This window comes from Anoplopoma fimbria, chromosome 9 (genome assembly GCF_027596085.1).
Source record: "Anoplopoma fimbria isolate UVic2021 breed Golden Eagle Sablefish chromosome 9, Afim_UVic_2022, whole genome shotgun sequence".
NCBI classification, from domain to species: domain Eukaryota; kingdom Metazoa; phylum Chordata; class Actinopteri; order Perciformes; family Anoplopomatidae; genus Anoplopoma; species Anoplopoma fimbria.
In genome coordinates, this window is record NC_072457.1 from 11,553,944 (window position 1) to 11,572,828 (window position 18,885).

The following is an 18,885-nucleotide window of genomic DNA, read 5'->3' on the forward strand; positions in this document are numbered from 1 at the left end:
GGCTGGTTCTGTCAAGAGATTGGGATCATCAAATATTGTAATGCATACATGATGGTTATCATCAAAGACTCTAAAAGCTGAGGAAAAGATAGAATAAAAAATTTGCCTTTTCTTCCCTTGTATGTTTTTGGGGCAATTAAAGTGTAAACAGCCCGATATAATGTAATAGACAAGTAAAGTTCCCCAAAACCCTTTTACTTTCTGGAGCAGGTGCTCGCTGTCAGCGATACAGCGGTAGATGGGAAAGTTTAGATGACTTCCTACTGGGACTTTACTTTCACCTTGCAAGGAAACCAGGTGTCTTATGGGAACAGGGGGGGGGATACTTTTTTTGTCATCTCAATCTGCAACAGCTTTCCAAGAGAGGTGGGGCAGAACACAGACATTTTTGACTCCTACAAACAGGCAAAGAGAAAGTGAGAGTTTCTGTGCTTCATTTGAGGGCGGATGCACAACCAGTGGTAGCAAAAATGCAGGCACAGTTAATAATCGCAAACCCAATTATTTTTAGAATTAAGTCAATTTCTTTGCACCTGAATCGATGATGAAGGTCAGGGTTGTTCTGATAATTGCAAACACAGTGCAGATAACTATTTCAGTACCTTTATTTGGCAAAGACAACCACTACAAGTCATATGAATGTAGCACACGTATTATGGACAAAGAATGAATTTCAGAATTTCACACAAATAAGTTACCCCACACACAACAACATTAGATCAACTTTCTATAAAGTGAAGAATGTGTTGAATATAGAGACAAATCATTAAGAAGTTACATTTTGAATCATTATTTGTTTGGCATTGTGTTTAATTTAGGGCTTTGCTGTGATTTAAATAGCACATAAACCAAATTAATTTCATGATAATATGGAGAATGTTTGATTTTGTTTCTTTAGAACATAAAGTTAACTGAAAGATGCTTGACTGAAAGTTGCTTCTGATGACAAAACAGAGCTTATACTAGTTATAGAAATATTTTTCATTATGTTTTACAAAAATATATTTATTGTTCTGTAGCTCAATTGGCAAAGAACAAAGAGGCTCACATAGAGAACAGACTGTTGATGAATTAGCAGTAAAAAGCTACAACACAACACATATGCTGTAGAGTATTCCCAGAAAAAATATTAGATAAAATCATTCTTTTGTTGACAAAGAAAAAGCAAAGCAAATTGACACAATTGCAAATGTATTTTGATTACCTGCCCTGAATATTCATTGAAGAACCAAGAAGACTTAAGATGTGGCTTAAAACTGCATTTTTACCACGGTAAAATCAATAAGCATACATCAATCACAAGCAGTTTTTCTTTCCACTAAAAAACAGAACATGCAGTTCTCCCCTTTCTCACTTTTGTCAATATGAAGCTGAATTTGGACGACATCTGTGGAGGTCACACCTTCTGATATTCAAATGGCCACGCTATTTTCGACCACCGTTGGATCCATGTATGTGTATGGGACCTCCAGATTCTTGTTTCTGGCTTTGATGGCTGCACTTAATACTTCAAGCTCTCCTTGAAAATCCTTTATCAGCTTGCAGGGAATCTTCTCACTAAAATGTTCCTCTGGGTACTGTCCAAGAGGGACCTGATGACATCAATGATACATTTAAAAAATGTTTTTAGAATGTTTAAAAACAGACTTTTGGCAATAAACAGTAATGTACAGTTTTAGTTAGCAGGACTCTAATGACCTATTGATTTAAACAACTTGAACATGAATTTGATTTATGTGATTAAAGTATTGGGCACTTACCATGTCACTGGACTGCCTGCTGAGTAGCCACATGACGGACATTCCCTGAGCCGTTGTGTTGACATCAGGAAATGTCTGCAGCATCGTGGCCTCACTTGTTGTCCCCTTTGTGGTTGGTGGAGGTTGTTGTAGGGAGATGGGAGTGTTGGGCATCCAGCCACCATAGTCAAACTGTGATGAATGAATGATTGACAGATGACTGATAAATACTGTTTGAAGCTATGCCATGTCAGCCTGTCTTCTACTTTGGTCCACACTGAAATATCGGATTGGAACAAAGACATTTGTGGTCCCAAGTGGATGACCCGAAAATGACTTTGGTGATCCACTGATTTATTTTCTATAGCCCCACCATGAGGATAACATTCTTTGTTTTCAGAGTAATGTCTCGACAACTTTAAGCTAGGTCGTCATTAAATTTGGTTCAGACATTCATGTTTACCTCAGGATGAACTATAATAACTTTGGTGATCCTATGACTTTTCATCAGTCTTATGACCAAATTCAATACGAATGATATTCCTCTCAGCCTCAGCTGTGCTTTTTGTTTTTTGCTGTTTAGAAAGCGCTTGCTGATGTTTGCATGTTAACATGGTAAACAAAGATTGTGATCTTATAAGCATTATACCTGCTAAAGGTCAGCATGATAGCATTAACATTGTGAGTATGTTAGCATTTGTTGTATTCAGCTCAAGCATCATCGTGCCAAAGAGCAGCCTCACAAACCTGCTAGCATGGCTGTGGACTCTTGTTTATTTGATAACCAAGACTTGTTAACAGTCAAAACCTCCTGAACCCATTCCACAAAAATAGCATTATTATAACTGAATTAAAAGTCCTTACCTGTCCAGTGTTCACAGCTGAGTGCTGTCCTGAGCCAGTGAAGATTACCATGGTGACAAACTTGACCAACTCGGCCAGGGTTGTAAAGCTCTGGGGAATTCCTGAGAATTAGAGGGAATAAACTGCATTTTAAATGTCTAGATGGAAAATTAAAGTTTGACTTCTGTTTGCAATAGGCTCATATAATGGTTAATAAATGTGCATAAATGTATCATAATTAAGACTGAGCCTGTCTTTAAGCCCACCTGTGCCGGCTTGGGAAAGGAATCCATGTTCAAAAATGTCCAAAATCCACTTCTGCAGTTCTGAGTCTTTCTGGACCTCAGCGTCATTCTTGTAGTAGAAGCTCAGCACTCCTTTCACAAACCTTTCAGAAATGTGGATAAGTTCTGTTAAACACATTCCCAGTTGAATTCTGCATTTTTTTAATACACACTGCAGTAATAAGACTTTATTTTGTATGACACTTTAAGGCCATCTCTTAAGAATGATCAGGTCTGTTCTTTTTAAGAATTTGGTGCAATAGCCTATTCAACAAAGTGGATCACACAATTATAAAAAAATAGTGTGACACCTTCAGAAACATGCCTGTTGTCCCTCTTGTTGAGAGTGAGATGAGAAGATCACTACCATACTCATATTTGTGCGTTAAGTATAGATATAGACTATAACCTGGTGGCAATAAGCTTAGCTTAGCATAAAGACTGGAAACAGTCAGGCTGGCTAGCTTAATAGTTCAAATATATCTACCAACACCTCTAAAATTGATTATGGACACATTGTTTCTATTTTATTTAAACCAAACACAAACAGAAGAAAATAGATACATGGAGCATCTTATTATTGGAGTCTCTCTGGAGTCTCCTGACTCTCTGGCAACCTCACAGTTATGACAAATAACCAGTATTAAACAAACAATTTAAAATGATGTTAATTAAGGTGCATTAGAGGTATTGGGAGGCTTTTTTTTTTATATTTTGAAAGATCTTCCAGTCTTTGTGCTGAGCTAGGATAGTCGCCTCTTCATTGCATATTTAATACACAAACATGAGAGTGGTATTGATCTTCTCATCTCCTGGTCAACACATGGCGAGAAAGTAAAAACGTCTAAAAAAATCTCTATATGTGTTGAATTATATCTTTAACTAAACCTCAAAAGATTTGGATATTTTGCAATCTGTCATTTCAGTACAGTGTGATCTGCCATAATACAAATGATTACATTCAGACATCACCTTCCTCCTTTGTGTTAACCAAACTAATGATTGCTTTTTATTGAAACTGACATCGTCAATGTTGAAGGGTAGGGATGTCCCTTCCCTAATCTCGCAGAGTTTCACAATCGAAATAGTTCAAGCTTGTTTAAAAAAAAAAAATCATAGCCAACTACCAATCTACTCAATCAAGAGGCAGAACACTCATCTACTGTTTTGTCATATTTTAAGGCACTGTCAATCTGATTTGCAGAAATGCCTCTGATGATTGCTTTAGAGAACATGTTTCAACACAAACTGTTCAGTGGAAATTGCATTCAGATGGACTAACAGAAATACTTTATAAAAAGAAATGTTTGTTTAGGGCAAAAGAACGGGAAAACCCTCCACACATGTTGCAGCTAGACTGATCCTTTATAAGAAACCAACTGACCATAAGAGAATGAAAAGCTAGCTAGAAGAGAGGATTAAGAGCTTTTGTTTTCTAATATCAGGACACCTGTACTACCTGTGGATGATATCCCAGAGCTTGAGTCCATCATCCCTGTAGTAGAAGTTTGGTACAGCCTCCATTCCACGCTCAGCAATGTCGTCCGGTATGCAGAGGGAGCTGTAGGTCAGTGAGGAAAGAGATCTCTTCAGGAGTGTCTTCATACCCTCTCCACCAGAAGATGCAAACTAGGAAACAGTCAAAAATGTAAGGATTATAGTTAGAGATTAATAATGTCCATGATTTTCAAAAAATAAATTGGGGGGGATTTAGGCATTTGGCTTTTTGTACCTTTGAGAAGACTCCACTTTCAGATATTAGAAGATTTCGAGCTAAGTAGTTGATCTGCAGGGTGTAGCGAGTGTGAGGTACAAGGAGCTGAGAGAAAGAGGAAAACTCTGTTAACTTCAAAGCACAAATCTTGATGCTTCTAAACCATTTAGCAGTGTGAAAGTATATACAGACTAAAACATTATGATTCATCAACTTTGAAAGACACTAAAATCATCAAATTGAAAAAATATTAATTACAATAAAAGGTCAGTATTCTTTCTTTTAGTTACCTTGTACAGTGGATGCACCATGGGCACGTTGCGCAGCAGTGACACTGCAAAAACTTCAGCCAGCAAATGAGTGCGCAGCAGATGAGTATTGAGTTGGTGCTCGTTGAAATCTGCACTTCTCACAAAAATCTTGGCAATCAACCAGTCGTACTCAGAGTCAGTAGGAAAGAAGATGGGGTTGTCATCTGCTGGAGTCTGCTTCAGCTGCAGGAGAAGTAAGGGAGGTGTGGTTCATCAAATCCAAACAATCTATTACCAGTGGTGGTCAATGTTTAGGGATTTATGCAATTGTTGTTTGTTTACTACAGGTTTCATCTGCCATTCAGTAAGATACTCTGTTGATCTCATAATTCATAATTTCTTTGGATCCCAGGTCCCAGGTTAAATTTGAGAACAGAAGCCCTACTTTCCTCAGTCTTAAAGACTTCAATGCTCTAATGCCTAAATTAACATGTCTTTGACGAAGAGAAAAGGGAGGCAATCTTGCAATTGCAATGAAAATACTTTAAATATAGTTTTATGCCTGATCGACATTCTTCATATACGTTTGCAGTCTATTTGTGCAATTTAACTAAATATATTTCTGTCTTCTCTGTATATATGGCATCTATAGTATTGCATGCATGTCCGTCCTGGAAGAGGCATCACTACAATCAAACACTTCTTTTTTCTCATAATGTGCCATTCGAGTGTTAATCTCACCTGAATCGCAACTGGCATCAGCTCATCATCAGGTGTTCTGTGGAGCAGGACCAGGGGAGCCATCAAGTACTGTTTCTTTCCGTTGATGGTGTTTGGTTTCAGTCCTTCCAAACGCTTGTAGTCACACAGGAATATGTTGCCTTTCTGTATTTAATTTTAGTGAGGATGAGAAACAATTTTGCTCACATGGAAACAGTGTGAATATTATTTATACAAATTGAACATAAGTAAATGTAAAAAAAATTACTCTAAGATCCATCAAAGTCAAGACATTCACCTTCATTTCCTCTGCCAAGCTACACTGACCACTGAGGGAGACCATGTCATCACTGACAGGAAAGATATCGGGAAGGGTTGAACATTGTCGGATCAAAATGGGGTTGACACCGTTTAGAAACTGGTATCCAAAAAAAGCGTCCTCCTTCCAATGTTTCTGGACATATTCTGGAAAAAAAAAACCAGAGTTGAATTTCATTGTATTTCAAACTTTGGCCTGGAAAATCTTACTCTATCACAATTATCAGCTTAACTTCACACTGCACGTTAAACTGGAAAGCCAGAAACATTGTGTTACACAGATTGCAGTCACAGAAATCGTTGGACACTGTTTATAGTTTCAAAGTCATCTCTTTATTGTATGCAATTAAATACTGTTAAACAATGCCTGTTTATTCAGCCAAATAAGAAAAACAATTATAACATGTTTAAGCTAGCATTATGTATATCTGAATGAACACAGTTGAACGTACTATCATGCATACAGTATCTAGTATTTCATTAAACTACAGTGATAGTACCTGATATGTCTGTCCGTTTGCAGCAGAACACACCATCGATAGCATCAATATCAGACCAGTTCTCCTTGGAATTAGAGAGTCCCTTCAGTTGCAGCTCAGCCAGCCTAGAGAATAAAAGCATAGATTAACTTTATTATTATGCCTTAAATCATTTTCGTAGGGAGGTACAGTTACATAGATAAATATCTGACAGAATGACAAATCTGACTCACCCAGTGGATGCTGTGTAGAGAAACTCCGTGGTCTTGGTGAAGGAGAAGCGGACCTCACAAGGCAGAGAAAGAGGGTCCTCTGCCTTTATGCAGTGAGGTATTCCCTCTACATACACATCCCAGCTGGAAAAAATAGAGAAGAGCAGAGTAATGAAGAACTTTGCACTGATACTGATGGCAGTATACTCATTTAGTATGTAAGCATAATGTACTCAACTTGATTTCAATATTGCAATTTTGCAAAACACATTTCAATAAACCCTGGCAGGTGTAACATTGTCATATTGTGGTGAATTTATAATGAATATTTTTACCCAAAAGGGTGTAGAAGAATGTTAGTTTTTGGGTGCATAAAGTTATGAAGTGTATAAGCTCTGATTGCTCACCGATAGTCTTTCTCTCGCTGCTGCAGCTCCTGCTCCCGACTGTACCTGCCAAGATGATGGTTGTCTTCAAAAACTGTCAGAGCTTGAGGAAGAAAGAATAACAAGGTTTTAAATTGTTGATAAATACAGCATGTTAGCATGAATTTACTCCAGCCTCCGTATAAACCAGATTTTCCTTCTTTTATGTGTTCTGTGGTCAGTGAACAGTGAACAAGATGTCATAGTCAAAATTACACAAACCTGTTGCCTCTCTGAAGCGGTGCACATCACTGTCAGTGATCCAGCGGTAGATGGGAAAGTTGTAGGTGTCACCCTCAGGGGATTTCACTTCCACCTTGGCAGGGAACCAAAAGTCTTCAAGGAAGAGTGGGAAATACGCTTTTTGTATCTCTATCAGGACCAGCTTTCCAATGGAGACTGGGCAGCACACGGTAAAACTGGACACCTGGAGTAATGACAGCAATGGGTTGACATTCATGCAAGATAAAAGTGTATTTGATAACCAAGAACTGAGCTGTAACATCCCGCTACTTAGCGTGCAATACTGAATGTAGAAGGGGTCAAAATAAAATATATACACTGCAAGCTCATAATGAAGATTTTTTGTTGCTTTGGTCATCTTTGTGGACGTAAGTTAAAGAGTTACAGAGCAGCACATAACCTGTTGCTGCACACATGAGTCTGAGTTGACAAGGGTTGACATCAGCTTCTCGAAATTGATATTTGATATAATAATCTGAAGTTGAAGAAGAGTGTTATACATTTAGAGGAAATTTCAGACTTACTGCTCCTCTCATGAAAGTTAAAGCCCCTTTGAGGCTTACGAGCCAGGTGCTTTCGCTCTCCCCATCAGTGCCCACCAGCTTAATGAAGACATTGTTCAAAGTGGAGGCAGCAGCGAGATTGGTAGTGGATACGGTCACTGTATAATTCACCATTTTCACACTGGCAAGCAGAGGACTCCTGGTTGGGAGATAAAAATAACCATTCTTAGAACTGATCAGGTTAAATTTTACCAGATTAACCTTGGTGCAAAAAACTCTAACATACTGGTATTACAATACAAATTGCATTGGCAAAAGATATTATATATATAAATATATATGGGAGAGAAAAAATATAAATGTTTTTTCTCACCCATCTATCTGTGAGAGTCTAGTCGTTGAAATAATTTCATGAAGCGTCTCTCTCTTACCTGTTTATGAAACCAAGAAGCTCTTCTGATGAAATGCTCTCTTGATAAAAGTTATCAACTCTAATTCCTCTTTTTATGCAAACAGTTTTGTGGGAGTGTCCAGTCAGTATCAATAGTAACTAGGCATGTCTGGTGATGGAATGTTGGACATGTATGAACACTTTCTGCATGAAACCACAGGAAGATTACCAAATAAGGATGTTTTAAGACATCATGCAAGACAAACCAGTTTGTTAACAGTTACATTACATTACAGTCATTTAGCAGACGCTTTTATCCAAAGCGACTTACAATCAGTAGTATATTGCATATCATTCACCCATTCACACACTGATGACAGGCTACCATGCAAGGTGCCACCATCAGACTCTAACTAACATTCATACAACATCCAGTCCACACCGATGGCAAGCCTTCGGGAGCAACTTGGGGTTAACTCTGTCTTGCCCAAGGACACATCGACTGCCGAAGCCGGGTATTGAACCACCGATCCTCTGAATGGAGAACTACCTTGCTCTCCACTACGCCACAGCCGCCCGTTAAATGTGAAGCCATCAAAGTCAATTAAGGACACTATAAAACAACAAACTAAACATTCACCTACACTGTTTATCCAGATTATTCTTCAGATAGTTTTATTAAAACTGAAACATAAAAAAAACCCAATTTCTATGGCATAACAAATACATACAGTACAATACCTAGTATAGACAATTCAGTGGCATTTAAACAAGGTAAAGGCAAAGTTATTAAATCACCAAATGCACAAATCACTGACTTATTTTTATTGTTTCTAACACAAACATACACTCAGTGGCCACTTCATTTAGTAAACATGTACAATCTAATGCAATTTAATAAAACAGCTCTGCCATATATTTTACCTCTGCAAAGCTTATAATGTTCAGTTTTGTTGAAATACAGGTAACATCAGGTACAACACCACCAACTATGGCTTAGTCAATGCTAAAACATAACAACTTTCTTTCAGTGAACATCATAGACATAAAAGTAGAATTTATGGCAGAACTATTGGAGTGGATTGCCACGGATTGAACTAGTGCACCTCATAAAGTGACCACCGCGTATACAACACAGTTCCTTAGATCAACTGGACCAGAACAGACAGGTTGACATACATCAAGATATTAATATTTGTCACAGACAGATCAATTTTATCAGTGCAAAGCAACTACAACACATAGCAGTTGTTTCAGACAAAGTGGATTACAATGAAGTTTTTCATTTTGCACCACAGTTTGATTTGAATGTGAAACTAAATAAATTTTAAATTTGTTTCTTTGCTTCAATTTGAGCTCAAAATCCATTATACACTGGTCCATTTAGTTAGTGTGAAGCCGAGATACGGGGTCAGATCTGAGGGGAGGGGACAGTCAGGAGTCCAGTGGGCTTCAACTTGTTGATTCCTCCATCCAGGATACAAACCCGTTGAAAATTCACCCTGACCAGGTGTGCTGCAAACTGGGAGGAAAAAAAAAGAAGAAATGTGTAAGGCAGTTCTTTTTTTTCTCCCTTTAGTAAGTGCACTTATTCCTGACGTCTAACGACTCAAACATAATTGTGCGGTTTCCTTGAGTTAACTATTGCAGTTGCAACAAATGACAAACAAAATCTTTACACAATCACGGTTCTTAGGAAAAACATTGACGTATGTGCAATGTTGTGTGTGTGGGTTTCATTGTTTCCTTTCACCTGCCCAGGGGTCGAAATGAGTTAGTATTTAAATCTGGTACAAAGCATCTTTTCTCTTTTTTAAGATTATTGTTTTTTTGTACATGGTCCCTATATAAATAAATGTAAATAACTGAACTCAACGTATTGCATAATGTATCGGGTACGTGTCGGAGCAAACACAGTTTGAGGAAGTAATGAGAAGAGGAACTTGTCTGGTGTGAACCTGCCTCTAAGACTTTTCTCAATGACTTTTTTTTGGACTCAGTGTTGATAAAATAACCCTCTGTATTTACTGTAGCTATCTGAATATGAAACCTCTGGATGGGATTGTAAGATTTTATCAAAACACAACTGTTATTACACACAAACTGACAAATTCATTAATGAACATATTTGTCATTCATCAGGAGTTTAACTTAACTTTAGATGAATAGCCTTAATTAAATGTTAGGGGAGAAAAAAACACACCTATTTTTGGTCCATTAAAGATTCCCTGATTTTGCCTTATTTTCTAATCTTCTGCCTGGTTGTTCATCTTTATTCACAATGTACAGCTATGTCTGGCCATTCAAAATGAATGCTTAATGACTATTAGTGGAAATGTATTGTGATACAATATTATGATACAAAATTATGTTGTCCAAAATTATTTTAAGCGAGTAGTGATTTAAATAAATAACTAAGTTACTGAAGCATTTATATTGTAGTACTAAGACTTTTGTGTGATGTATGCCTTAAAGAGGGACACATCGGACTGAACATAGTCTTGATTGCTTTACATGGGATTTCGCGTATATTCACGAAATTGTCATATACATTGATATATTTGAAGAATATCATTAATATCTTGATACTTAATTCTCCCCTATCTCCAGATAGGAGTTCCAGGGAGTTCCTAACCAACGAGGACGCTTTTTGTTGAATGTATTTCAATGGTACATCACCTTCCAAAAAGAAAAATATCAACACTGAAAACTGGAAGTAGAATTTCAACAAAATCAGTCAATCTTTACAGATGATCTCAGGGCAAAATTGTGAGTTATTCTATGTTAACAAATAAAACATCCAAAATGTGTGAGATTGCCCTAAAAGTCCCTGACCACCCTCAAGTGTCTTCAGTTATTTTGGCTTTTTGGATTAGAGCTCTGCTCAGGTTGGAGGTGGCTGGAGTTATTCTATGAAATACGCAAGGTCACAGGACTTCAAGAACTACTTATTGGGATAGAGTTGTATTTTGTCCAACAAATAAAGGTCATGGAAAAATTTTGAAAAATGCGGAGTGAAACCCAGCAACAATTTATGTACAAAAATAATCCCTCTGAAAAACTGTAATGATTAATTTACCTGAGTCATTTATCTAATTTTATTCATGTGTTCATCACAAAGAAACAAAACCAAAGAAAATGCATACTTTGTCTGCGTGGGTTGTTGCTCACACACTCAAGAGTTTTAGAAGTACAGTTCAAAAAACTCAGATTCAATAAACTGAATAAAACAAAAACAGAGCATGAAGAATCGGGCTTACTTGTGAATGCCAATGTTTTTTAAATGTTAAAGGTCTACAGTAAAGCCTGAGCACAGAAGGTGCATTCATTTCTTTGCCCCAGAGTTAATGATAATGCCACTGGTCTGGTGCACAAAGATGTGGATGGCATTTAAGCACAATTGAGTCCTTTTATTGACCTTTAATTTTGTGACCTGCATGACTGAAAGGTCTGATGAATTACTGAGGTTGAACCTCAGATGTGGAAGTTCAAGTGTGGGGTTGGTCACAGTGGATGGGGGGGGGGGGTTAGTCATCATACTTGTCTCAAAGTATGATGATGAAGATTGTACACTTATTCCGTAAAACAACTCAGATTTTGTATTTGCTTTGCAAAATAGTCGAGCTACAACCACGTTTTGTTACATGAGCCACAAACATCTTACAAACAGCTTTATTTACACTTCAGTCTATCTGCACAAAAACTCTTCCATTACTCTCTGTTACGGTTATTTTTAACCAGGGTAGAATCTGATATCTTTCTGCTGCTCCCTAAAAAAAATCTAGGACTCATGTCTCTTCAATTAAGGAGAACTACTTATTTCCCTCTCTTACTTTCCAACATATGGAAGGAGGACATCTTTTCTAAATTGGGATGTTGCCTGAAGCAATATCCATGCTGAGTTTTTTATTCTATTTAAGATTGGCTAATTTATTCCAAGGAAAGCAGAAAAGGAGAATATTTAATGATCAATATAGTTTTCTGTTCTGTTACGCTGAAGTTATTTTTGTGCTCTGAAATTATTTATTTAAAATCCGGTTTCAGCCTTGGCTAAGGTCCTAGTGTCTTTTAGAAAAGAGGCAAAGACACAGTTTTTATTATTCTGTTCATCAGACCTATACATTTACCCAACCAAAGCTCAACCAGAATAGCTGTTTGAGGAAAGTCTTTTCAATTTCCTTCCCTGTTTTATATGCACACACACACACACACACACACACACACACACACACACACACACACACACACACACACACACACACACACACACACACACACACACACACACACACACACACACACACAAACACACATACACATAAACACATATATACATATATATATATATATATATGTGTGTGTATTTAAATGAACTGCAAGATAAGCTTTAAATACAATCTAAAGCAGCTAATTTAAAAGCCTGTACTATATATGGATATATATACAGTGCTGTGAAAAAGTGTTTGCCCCCTTCCTGATTTTTTTCTTTTTTTGCATATTCTTCACACTTAAATGTTTCAGATCATCAAACAAATTTTAATATTAGACAAAGATAACCCGAGTAAATACAAAATGCAGTTTTTAAATGATGATTTCATTTATTTAGGGAAAAAAGCTATCCAAACCTACCTGGCCTTATGTGAAAATGTAATTGCCCCCTAAACCTAATAACTGGTTGTGCCACCCTTGGCGGCAACAACTGCAATCAAGCGTTTGCGATAACTGGCAATGAGTCTTTCACATCGCTGTGGAGGAATTTTGGCCCACTCGTCTTTGTAGAATTGCTTTAATTCAGCCACATTGAATGGTTTTTGAGCATAAACGGCTTGTTTAAGGTCATGCCACAGCATCTCAATCGGATTTAAGTCTGGACTTTGACTAGGCCACTCCAAAACCTATGGCAAGTCGTCCAGGTCCTGAAGCTGCAAAGCAGCCCCAGACCATCACACTACCACCACCATGTTTGACTGTTGGTATGATGTTGGTTTTAAGAAATGCTGTGTTAGTTTTACGCCAGATGTAACAGGACGCACACCTTCCAAAAAGTTCAACTTTTGTCTGGTCAGTCCACAGAATATTTGCCTAAAAGTCTTGGGGATCATCAAGATGTTTTCTTTGGCAAATGTGAGACGAGCCTTTGTGTTTTTTGGTCAGCAGTGGCTTTCGCCTTAGAACTCTCCCATTGATGCCATTTTTGCCCAGTCTCTTTCTTATTGTTGATTCATGAAAACTGACCTTAACTGAGGCAAGTAAGGCCTGCAGTTCTTTAGATGTTGTTCTGGGGTCTTTTATGACCTCCTGGATGAGTCGTCGATGGGCTCTTGGAGTAATTTTGGTTGGCCAGCCACTCCTGGTAAGGTTCACCACTGTTCCAAGTCTTCTCCATTTGTGGATAATGGCTCTCAACGTGGTTCGCTGGAGTCCCAAAGCCTTAGAAATGGCTTTGTAACCCTTTCCAGACTGATACATGTCAATTACTTTGTTTCTCATCTGTTCTTGAATTACTTTAGATCACGGCATGATGTGTTGCTTTTTGAGATCTTTTAACCTACTTCACTTGGTCAGACAGGTTCTATTTAAGTGATTTCTTGATTCAACAGGTCTGGCAGTAATCAAGCCTGGGTGTGGCTAGTTGAATTGAACTCAGCTTTCCAAAAAATGTGGTTAATCACAGTTCATTCATGATTTATCAAGGGGGGGCAATTACTTTTTCACATAGGGCCAGGTAGGTTTGGATAGCTTTTTCCCCCTTAATAAATGAAATCATCATTTAAAAACTGCATTTTGTATTTACTCGGGTTATCTTTGTCTAATATTAAAATTAGTTTGATGATCTGAAACATGTGTGCGTGTGTGTAATTATAAAACAAGAATGAAATGCAAGAGAAGCTTTTCATACAATCTAAAGCAAATAATAATATATATGCATGGCTAAAACAGTAAACTGGGAAAGAGATTTAGAGATTTAGAAGTGCCACAGGATAATTTAATATCTTTAGGAGTACAAGATTACCATCGGTTATCTGCACCACACCTCCAATAACTTCTGATCTCTCAATATTTCTATTGCAAGTTCAAACAATATTGGTACCAACATGTCTGCCTTAGATATTACAAAAGGCAACATTATTGGACAACAGTATAAAGTGTTTGTATTTGACATCTCTACTGTAGTTAAGTTAATAAACATCTTGGGTTTATATATCGGAGTTAACATTAAAGAGTTTAAATAGTGTGTATGTATGTGTGTGTGCGTGTGTTTGACTGCTTTCTCACCAAAGCAGCACTTTTCATGGCGTGGCTAATGATCACGATGACACGTCCTCTGTAGTTCTGGAGGATTCCTGTTGCAGGACACTGCACCAGCTCACCGTCAGGGCTGAACGCTGTGCTGAAGGGAATGCTGATGCTGCCAGATATATGGCCTCTGCTGAAGCTAAAGCAGAGGGGTTAAGGAGCACAGCATTGACAAGGTAAGGGACCTGCCTTACATCAAAGCCAAAGGCCGAGATGTTACAGTAATTCCCTTCAGCAACACGGATAAAACCGACAGAATTAAACAATATCAAGTCAGTTCAATGATATACTAATTAGAGAACTTATACTGCTTATCAGGATGGCGTCCAATACAACAAGCATCTAAGAAGCTTGGGAAAAACTAGCTCTTTCAACTGAAGGGAAGGAGCAGGAATAATAGAGATACAGGATATGATATGTAATGAGGGAGTCAGCAGGAGAAAAAATAAAGAAAAGAAATACAAAGAAATGAAAAGAAAAGAAGAAGACTGCTTCTTAGTGGGGGATTTGCTTAAAAAACTGAGTAAGTATCAGCACAGGGACAGTTAACAACCCCACAGTAGCATGTAATGGAATAATTACTCTTGAGAAAAGGAGGTTGTCCTATTTCTGAGAGCGTAGCTATTGCCATTATTGCTACATATCTTAAGACAAGTGGTGCTTCTTTCTCGATCAAATGATAATGTTCACAAAATCATACCAGCTGCAACAGGAACATATATAGTCAGTGTGTTACATAACGTAGCGTATAATCCATGTGCTGACAAATCCTGATGTGGTATGTTAAGCCTTGGACATACAAGTGGCCAGTTGTTTTAACAGCAGAGAATAACCACCAAGTACCTAGACAGCCAAATCTAGATAGTCCTGAGAATCCACAGAATTTAATCCACTTTTTGTAACCGCAGAAACCCACAACAGAGCTTTGCCTAGGATCACACTAAAGGTGAACAAGGGTTGCCAAATCCTGTGAAAGTGGTCAAATCCCTTTTGTCCATGTGTGTTAGCCTGAGAAGCCTCTGTCTATCAGGACGCTCATGTAGGAATTTGGCTAGAGGAACTGACATTTACAAGTCTTGCTCCACCACTTATCCCTATTGATTAATGGCTCTTTTACCCCGTAGACAATTACTATTCCACTGATCTGAAGGGTGAGGCTCAGTTTGGGTCCTCTGCATTTTGTAGAGGCAGGTTTCTCTGGGCAAATACACTCCTAGTTATAAATAAAAACTGCCCATCTGCAAAAGCAAAAATAATTTATTTCTGAAATATTGTAATTTTGTGCAGAGCTACGAAAAGATTAATAAAGATGCTATTGAATGTGGCAAGCAGTAGACATTTTCATTTGTAATCTAAAGGATTTATAGGGAATTTGTTTGTATGGGAGAGCTACATTAATGTGTGTATGCACAGCAATCAATGCATACTGTCGCATGAGAAAACGTATCTCACAAAGAAAAACAGCCTTATTTTATGCTTTTCTGACAATATCAGTTCATCAAATGTGTTTTTTTCAATTGTTTATATGTCTTAAGAAGCAGGAAAACCCTCTCAAATCATGAAGGAACACTTTGCCTGAAAAAAGAATCTTAATTACCACTTCTGGAGATACATGGTTTCCTTTGGACAGTAAACACACACACACATACGCACGCACACATACTGTACACCCAGTGAGCTGTCACGAAGAAACTCTTTACTTGATATACTCAGGTATCCTACTGCTTAGCTTAACAAATTAGCTACTCTTGTATGCAGCTTTTAAATAACAATGTCGACTACATTCTACATTAAAATGTGCTGGTCGTGGCTAGCAGCTGATTGTTCAAACATTAACCAGACTTAAGAATTCTCTCACGACAAACAAAATTCCATTTAAAAGAGGAAACTTCGGTTTAGCAAAATGCAGACTCTGGCAGCACATGACATAAAGTAGATCATCCACCCGGAATCTGCTCCTACTTGCCTCGATGGGAATCTCACTGTTTAACTTTCTGTTAAAAGCAGGCACCAAGTCAAGAGGTAAGCAATAAATCAGAGGCACTGTGGGAAAAAGGTTAAAGGTTTCATGCATGCACAGATACAACTGAATGCAAATTTAGTTTGTGGGTCTTTAACCTTGAGAATAATCATTTTGAGTTAATTAAAAAATGTATCTTCATCAACAATCAGGTAAACACAGTTTGACATGCCAAACCAGCAAAGATGAGGCACAGATATGACACATTTGTGCCAAACAGGTACAGACATGATATAAATGACTAGCATAGCCAACATGCAGTCATAAATCACAGTTTTTACAGGGACCTGGCATCCGCTAAAAACTTGGACTCTTAAGAGAAGTAGTCAGTTTACATATACATTTTAAACCCAAAAAATCATCATCAGACGATAGCCGGAGGGTTCTCAACATGTACTGTTTACCTGTATTCAACCAAAGCCTGCTCCATACTCATTAGTAAATATTACTAGATCTACAAACTGAAAACAGAATGCCTCTGATGCCAAAATCTTGTGCTGCTGCCTACTAGACTGGAAAAGACAAAATACTTTTCTAGGGTTCTTTTTAAGGTGTTTGTAAATAATAAAAGGGATTGTTAAATCATGCTTCTACCAGCTCCAACTGTTTTTAATTACAACACTTTTCATGCTTTTTTTCCTTTCCTGTCTAGAAGGAAAAAAATTGCCAATATACTGAAGTACTTGTTGGATGGTCATTAGTGCCGGAAACCCCTCCCCCTACACTTTTACAACGTCAACAATAACATAATTTCATACCCACTTAACAAGATGAAAAAAAAAGCCAGGGTTCGTACTTCTCTTTAGCTCTCTTTTTTCATTCCTTACACAACGTTTCCTGTCACTTTTAATGTGTACAAACTCTCGTAACACTACGAATGTCTTCCAGGAAAGACAGTACAGGCGGGTATTGCATCTCCCTCCTCTAACCTGACAGCCAGCTTTTCACTCGACCTTCAAGTGTAGCCGTTCGGAAAAACTATAAACATTTTTGATTCCTGACATGGTTGGACATGTTGTAGGACACACTTCATTTCTAGTAGCTGTGTATCAAAGCAACACACAGCTGGGTCGCATCTCGCTAACTGAGAATTGAATGATTAAAACCCTCCTTAGAATCAGAAAACTTCAAGTTAGAGAAGCTTGGCTGAAGTAAATTCTTCTCAAAACAACCTTCTCTGGAACTGCCAATAATTTGTCAGCAGAACATTTGTTGTTCTTGCTCAGCAGAAAATATTTCGCAATGTATTTGAATGTTAAAATGTCAGCATTTAAAGGACTGGCAGGTAAAATTCTGAAATGGTAAGGATACTCCTCGACACTACGTACGTCAACAGCGATGATTTTGGGCTTGCCGGCTTTGGTCCTTTTGGTGGGCCCGGCCAACGACAGCTCACAGAGGTCGATTAAGTCCTCGGCCGAGATCCTTGGAGATACTTCAGCTTTCAGCTCACACAGCCCAAGAGGCTCCCGAGACTACAAGAAAAGAGGTAACAGGAGATCATTTGAAGGAGAAAAGTGTGGTGCTGGCTTTTAGAGAATTTATGAAGTAATTATGGTAAAATGACAGAAAGAATAGTGTCAATTTTGATATTGTTGCATCTTTAAAATCCAGAAACCAGCGATTAGGCCTAAATGCCTTCTATCCATCCATCATCTTTAACCGCTTATCCTTTTCAGAGTCGTGGGAGGGCTGGAGCCGATCCCAGCTGTTAACTAAATTTCCTCTGTATTATTTCAAAATTTGACAACGTCCTTAAAAACAGTTTGTTAAACTAACTCAGTATTACAGCTCAGAGAGCACAACAGACAACCAGCAGCAGTGACTAGAATATGGTCCTTTGCCAGTTTCCATGTTTGCTGCCAAATGGGTTCATTAAAGCACTGAGCCAGAGGCGAGGCTGCAGTGGACAGAACCCTGGTCACTGCAATGGGTGTTATACCTCTATGATTCCCAGATGCCCTGAAATCATTTTAAGCATTAAATGTGAAAAAAGGAGTATGGTGACAGTTTATTTTCCAAGTTCCTTCAAAAAAAACAAAAAAACAAATGCATTGTGATAATGACTGGTCATTAATCAGTTTCACTTTTATGCAAATCAAAAGTAGGAGAAATACTAACAGATTCATCTATAAATTTCATCACACCGTTTGAAAGCAATTGACAGAACAGAGAAGGGCCAACTGCGTGCTGAGTAGGTTAAGTAACAAAACTCTGCCATCCATGAAATAAAACGTTTGAAAGCATTTAACTCCATTGGCTAGCTGGACAATCCATCCAACCAACATTGTAGAACTCAGTAACATCTGTGAGTCCAGAAAGGATTTTTACGAATCATATTTTTTGGTAGAATGTTTTAATTGAACAATTCTGTGCACTGTTCATCTGAGCTATTACTTTTTAATAGCGGTATTGTTAAAAAAAAGAAATTTGTAAGGAAATGTCT

The 18,885-nt window shown here is 37.8% G+C and overlaps 2 protein-coding genes across 2 annotated transcripts in view; both read right to left on the reverse strand.

Moving 5' to 3' along the window:
- Positions 1 to 1,033: 1,033 nt before the first annotated feature.
- LOC129095944 (polyunsaturated fatty acid lipoxygenase ALOX15B-like) lies at positions 1,034 to 7,905 on the reverse strand. The gene is made up of 14 exons (XM_054604558.1): positions 7,753 to 7,905; positions 7,208 to 7,412; positions 6,968 to 7,049; positions 6,582 to 6,704; positions 6,370 to 6,473; positions 5,850 to 6,016; positions 5,573 to 5,716; positions 4,871 to 5,074; positions 4,599 to 4,685; positions 4,326 to 4,495; positions 2,849 to 2,970; positions 2,604 to 2,704; positions 1,761 to 1,931; positions 1,034 to 1,592 (listed from the first exon to the last, which is right to left on the reverse strand). The coding sequence occupies exons 1-14, from the start codon at positions 7,903 to 7,905 to the stop codon at positions 1,413 to 1,415; spliced, it is 2,013 nt and encodes a 670-aa protein (XP_054460533.1). The 3' UTR covers positions 1,034 to 1,412.
- A 386-nt stretch (positions 7,906 to 8,291) lies between these two features.
- The window catches only part of tbck (TBC1 domain containing kinase), a 42,868-nt gene continuing 32,274 nt past the window's right edge, over positions 8,292 to 18,885 (reverse strand). Inside the window, exons 24-26 of the mRNA XM_054604134.1 lie at positions 17,751 to 17,914; positions 14,399 to 14,558; positions 8,292 to 9,644 (exon numbers count right to left, since the gene is read on the reverse strand). Of these exons, the coding sequence (XP_054460109.1) occupies positions 9,534 to 9,644; positions 14,399 to 14,558; positions 17,751 to 17,914 (435 nt within the window). The 3' untranslated portion in view covers positions 8,292 to 9,533. The remainder of the gene's footprint in view (positions 9,645 to 14,398; positions 14,559 to 17,750; positions 17,915 to 18,885) is intronic.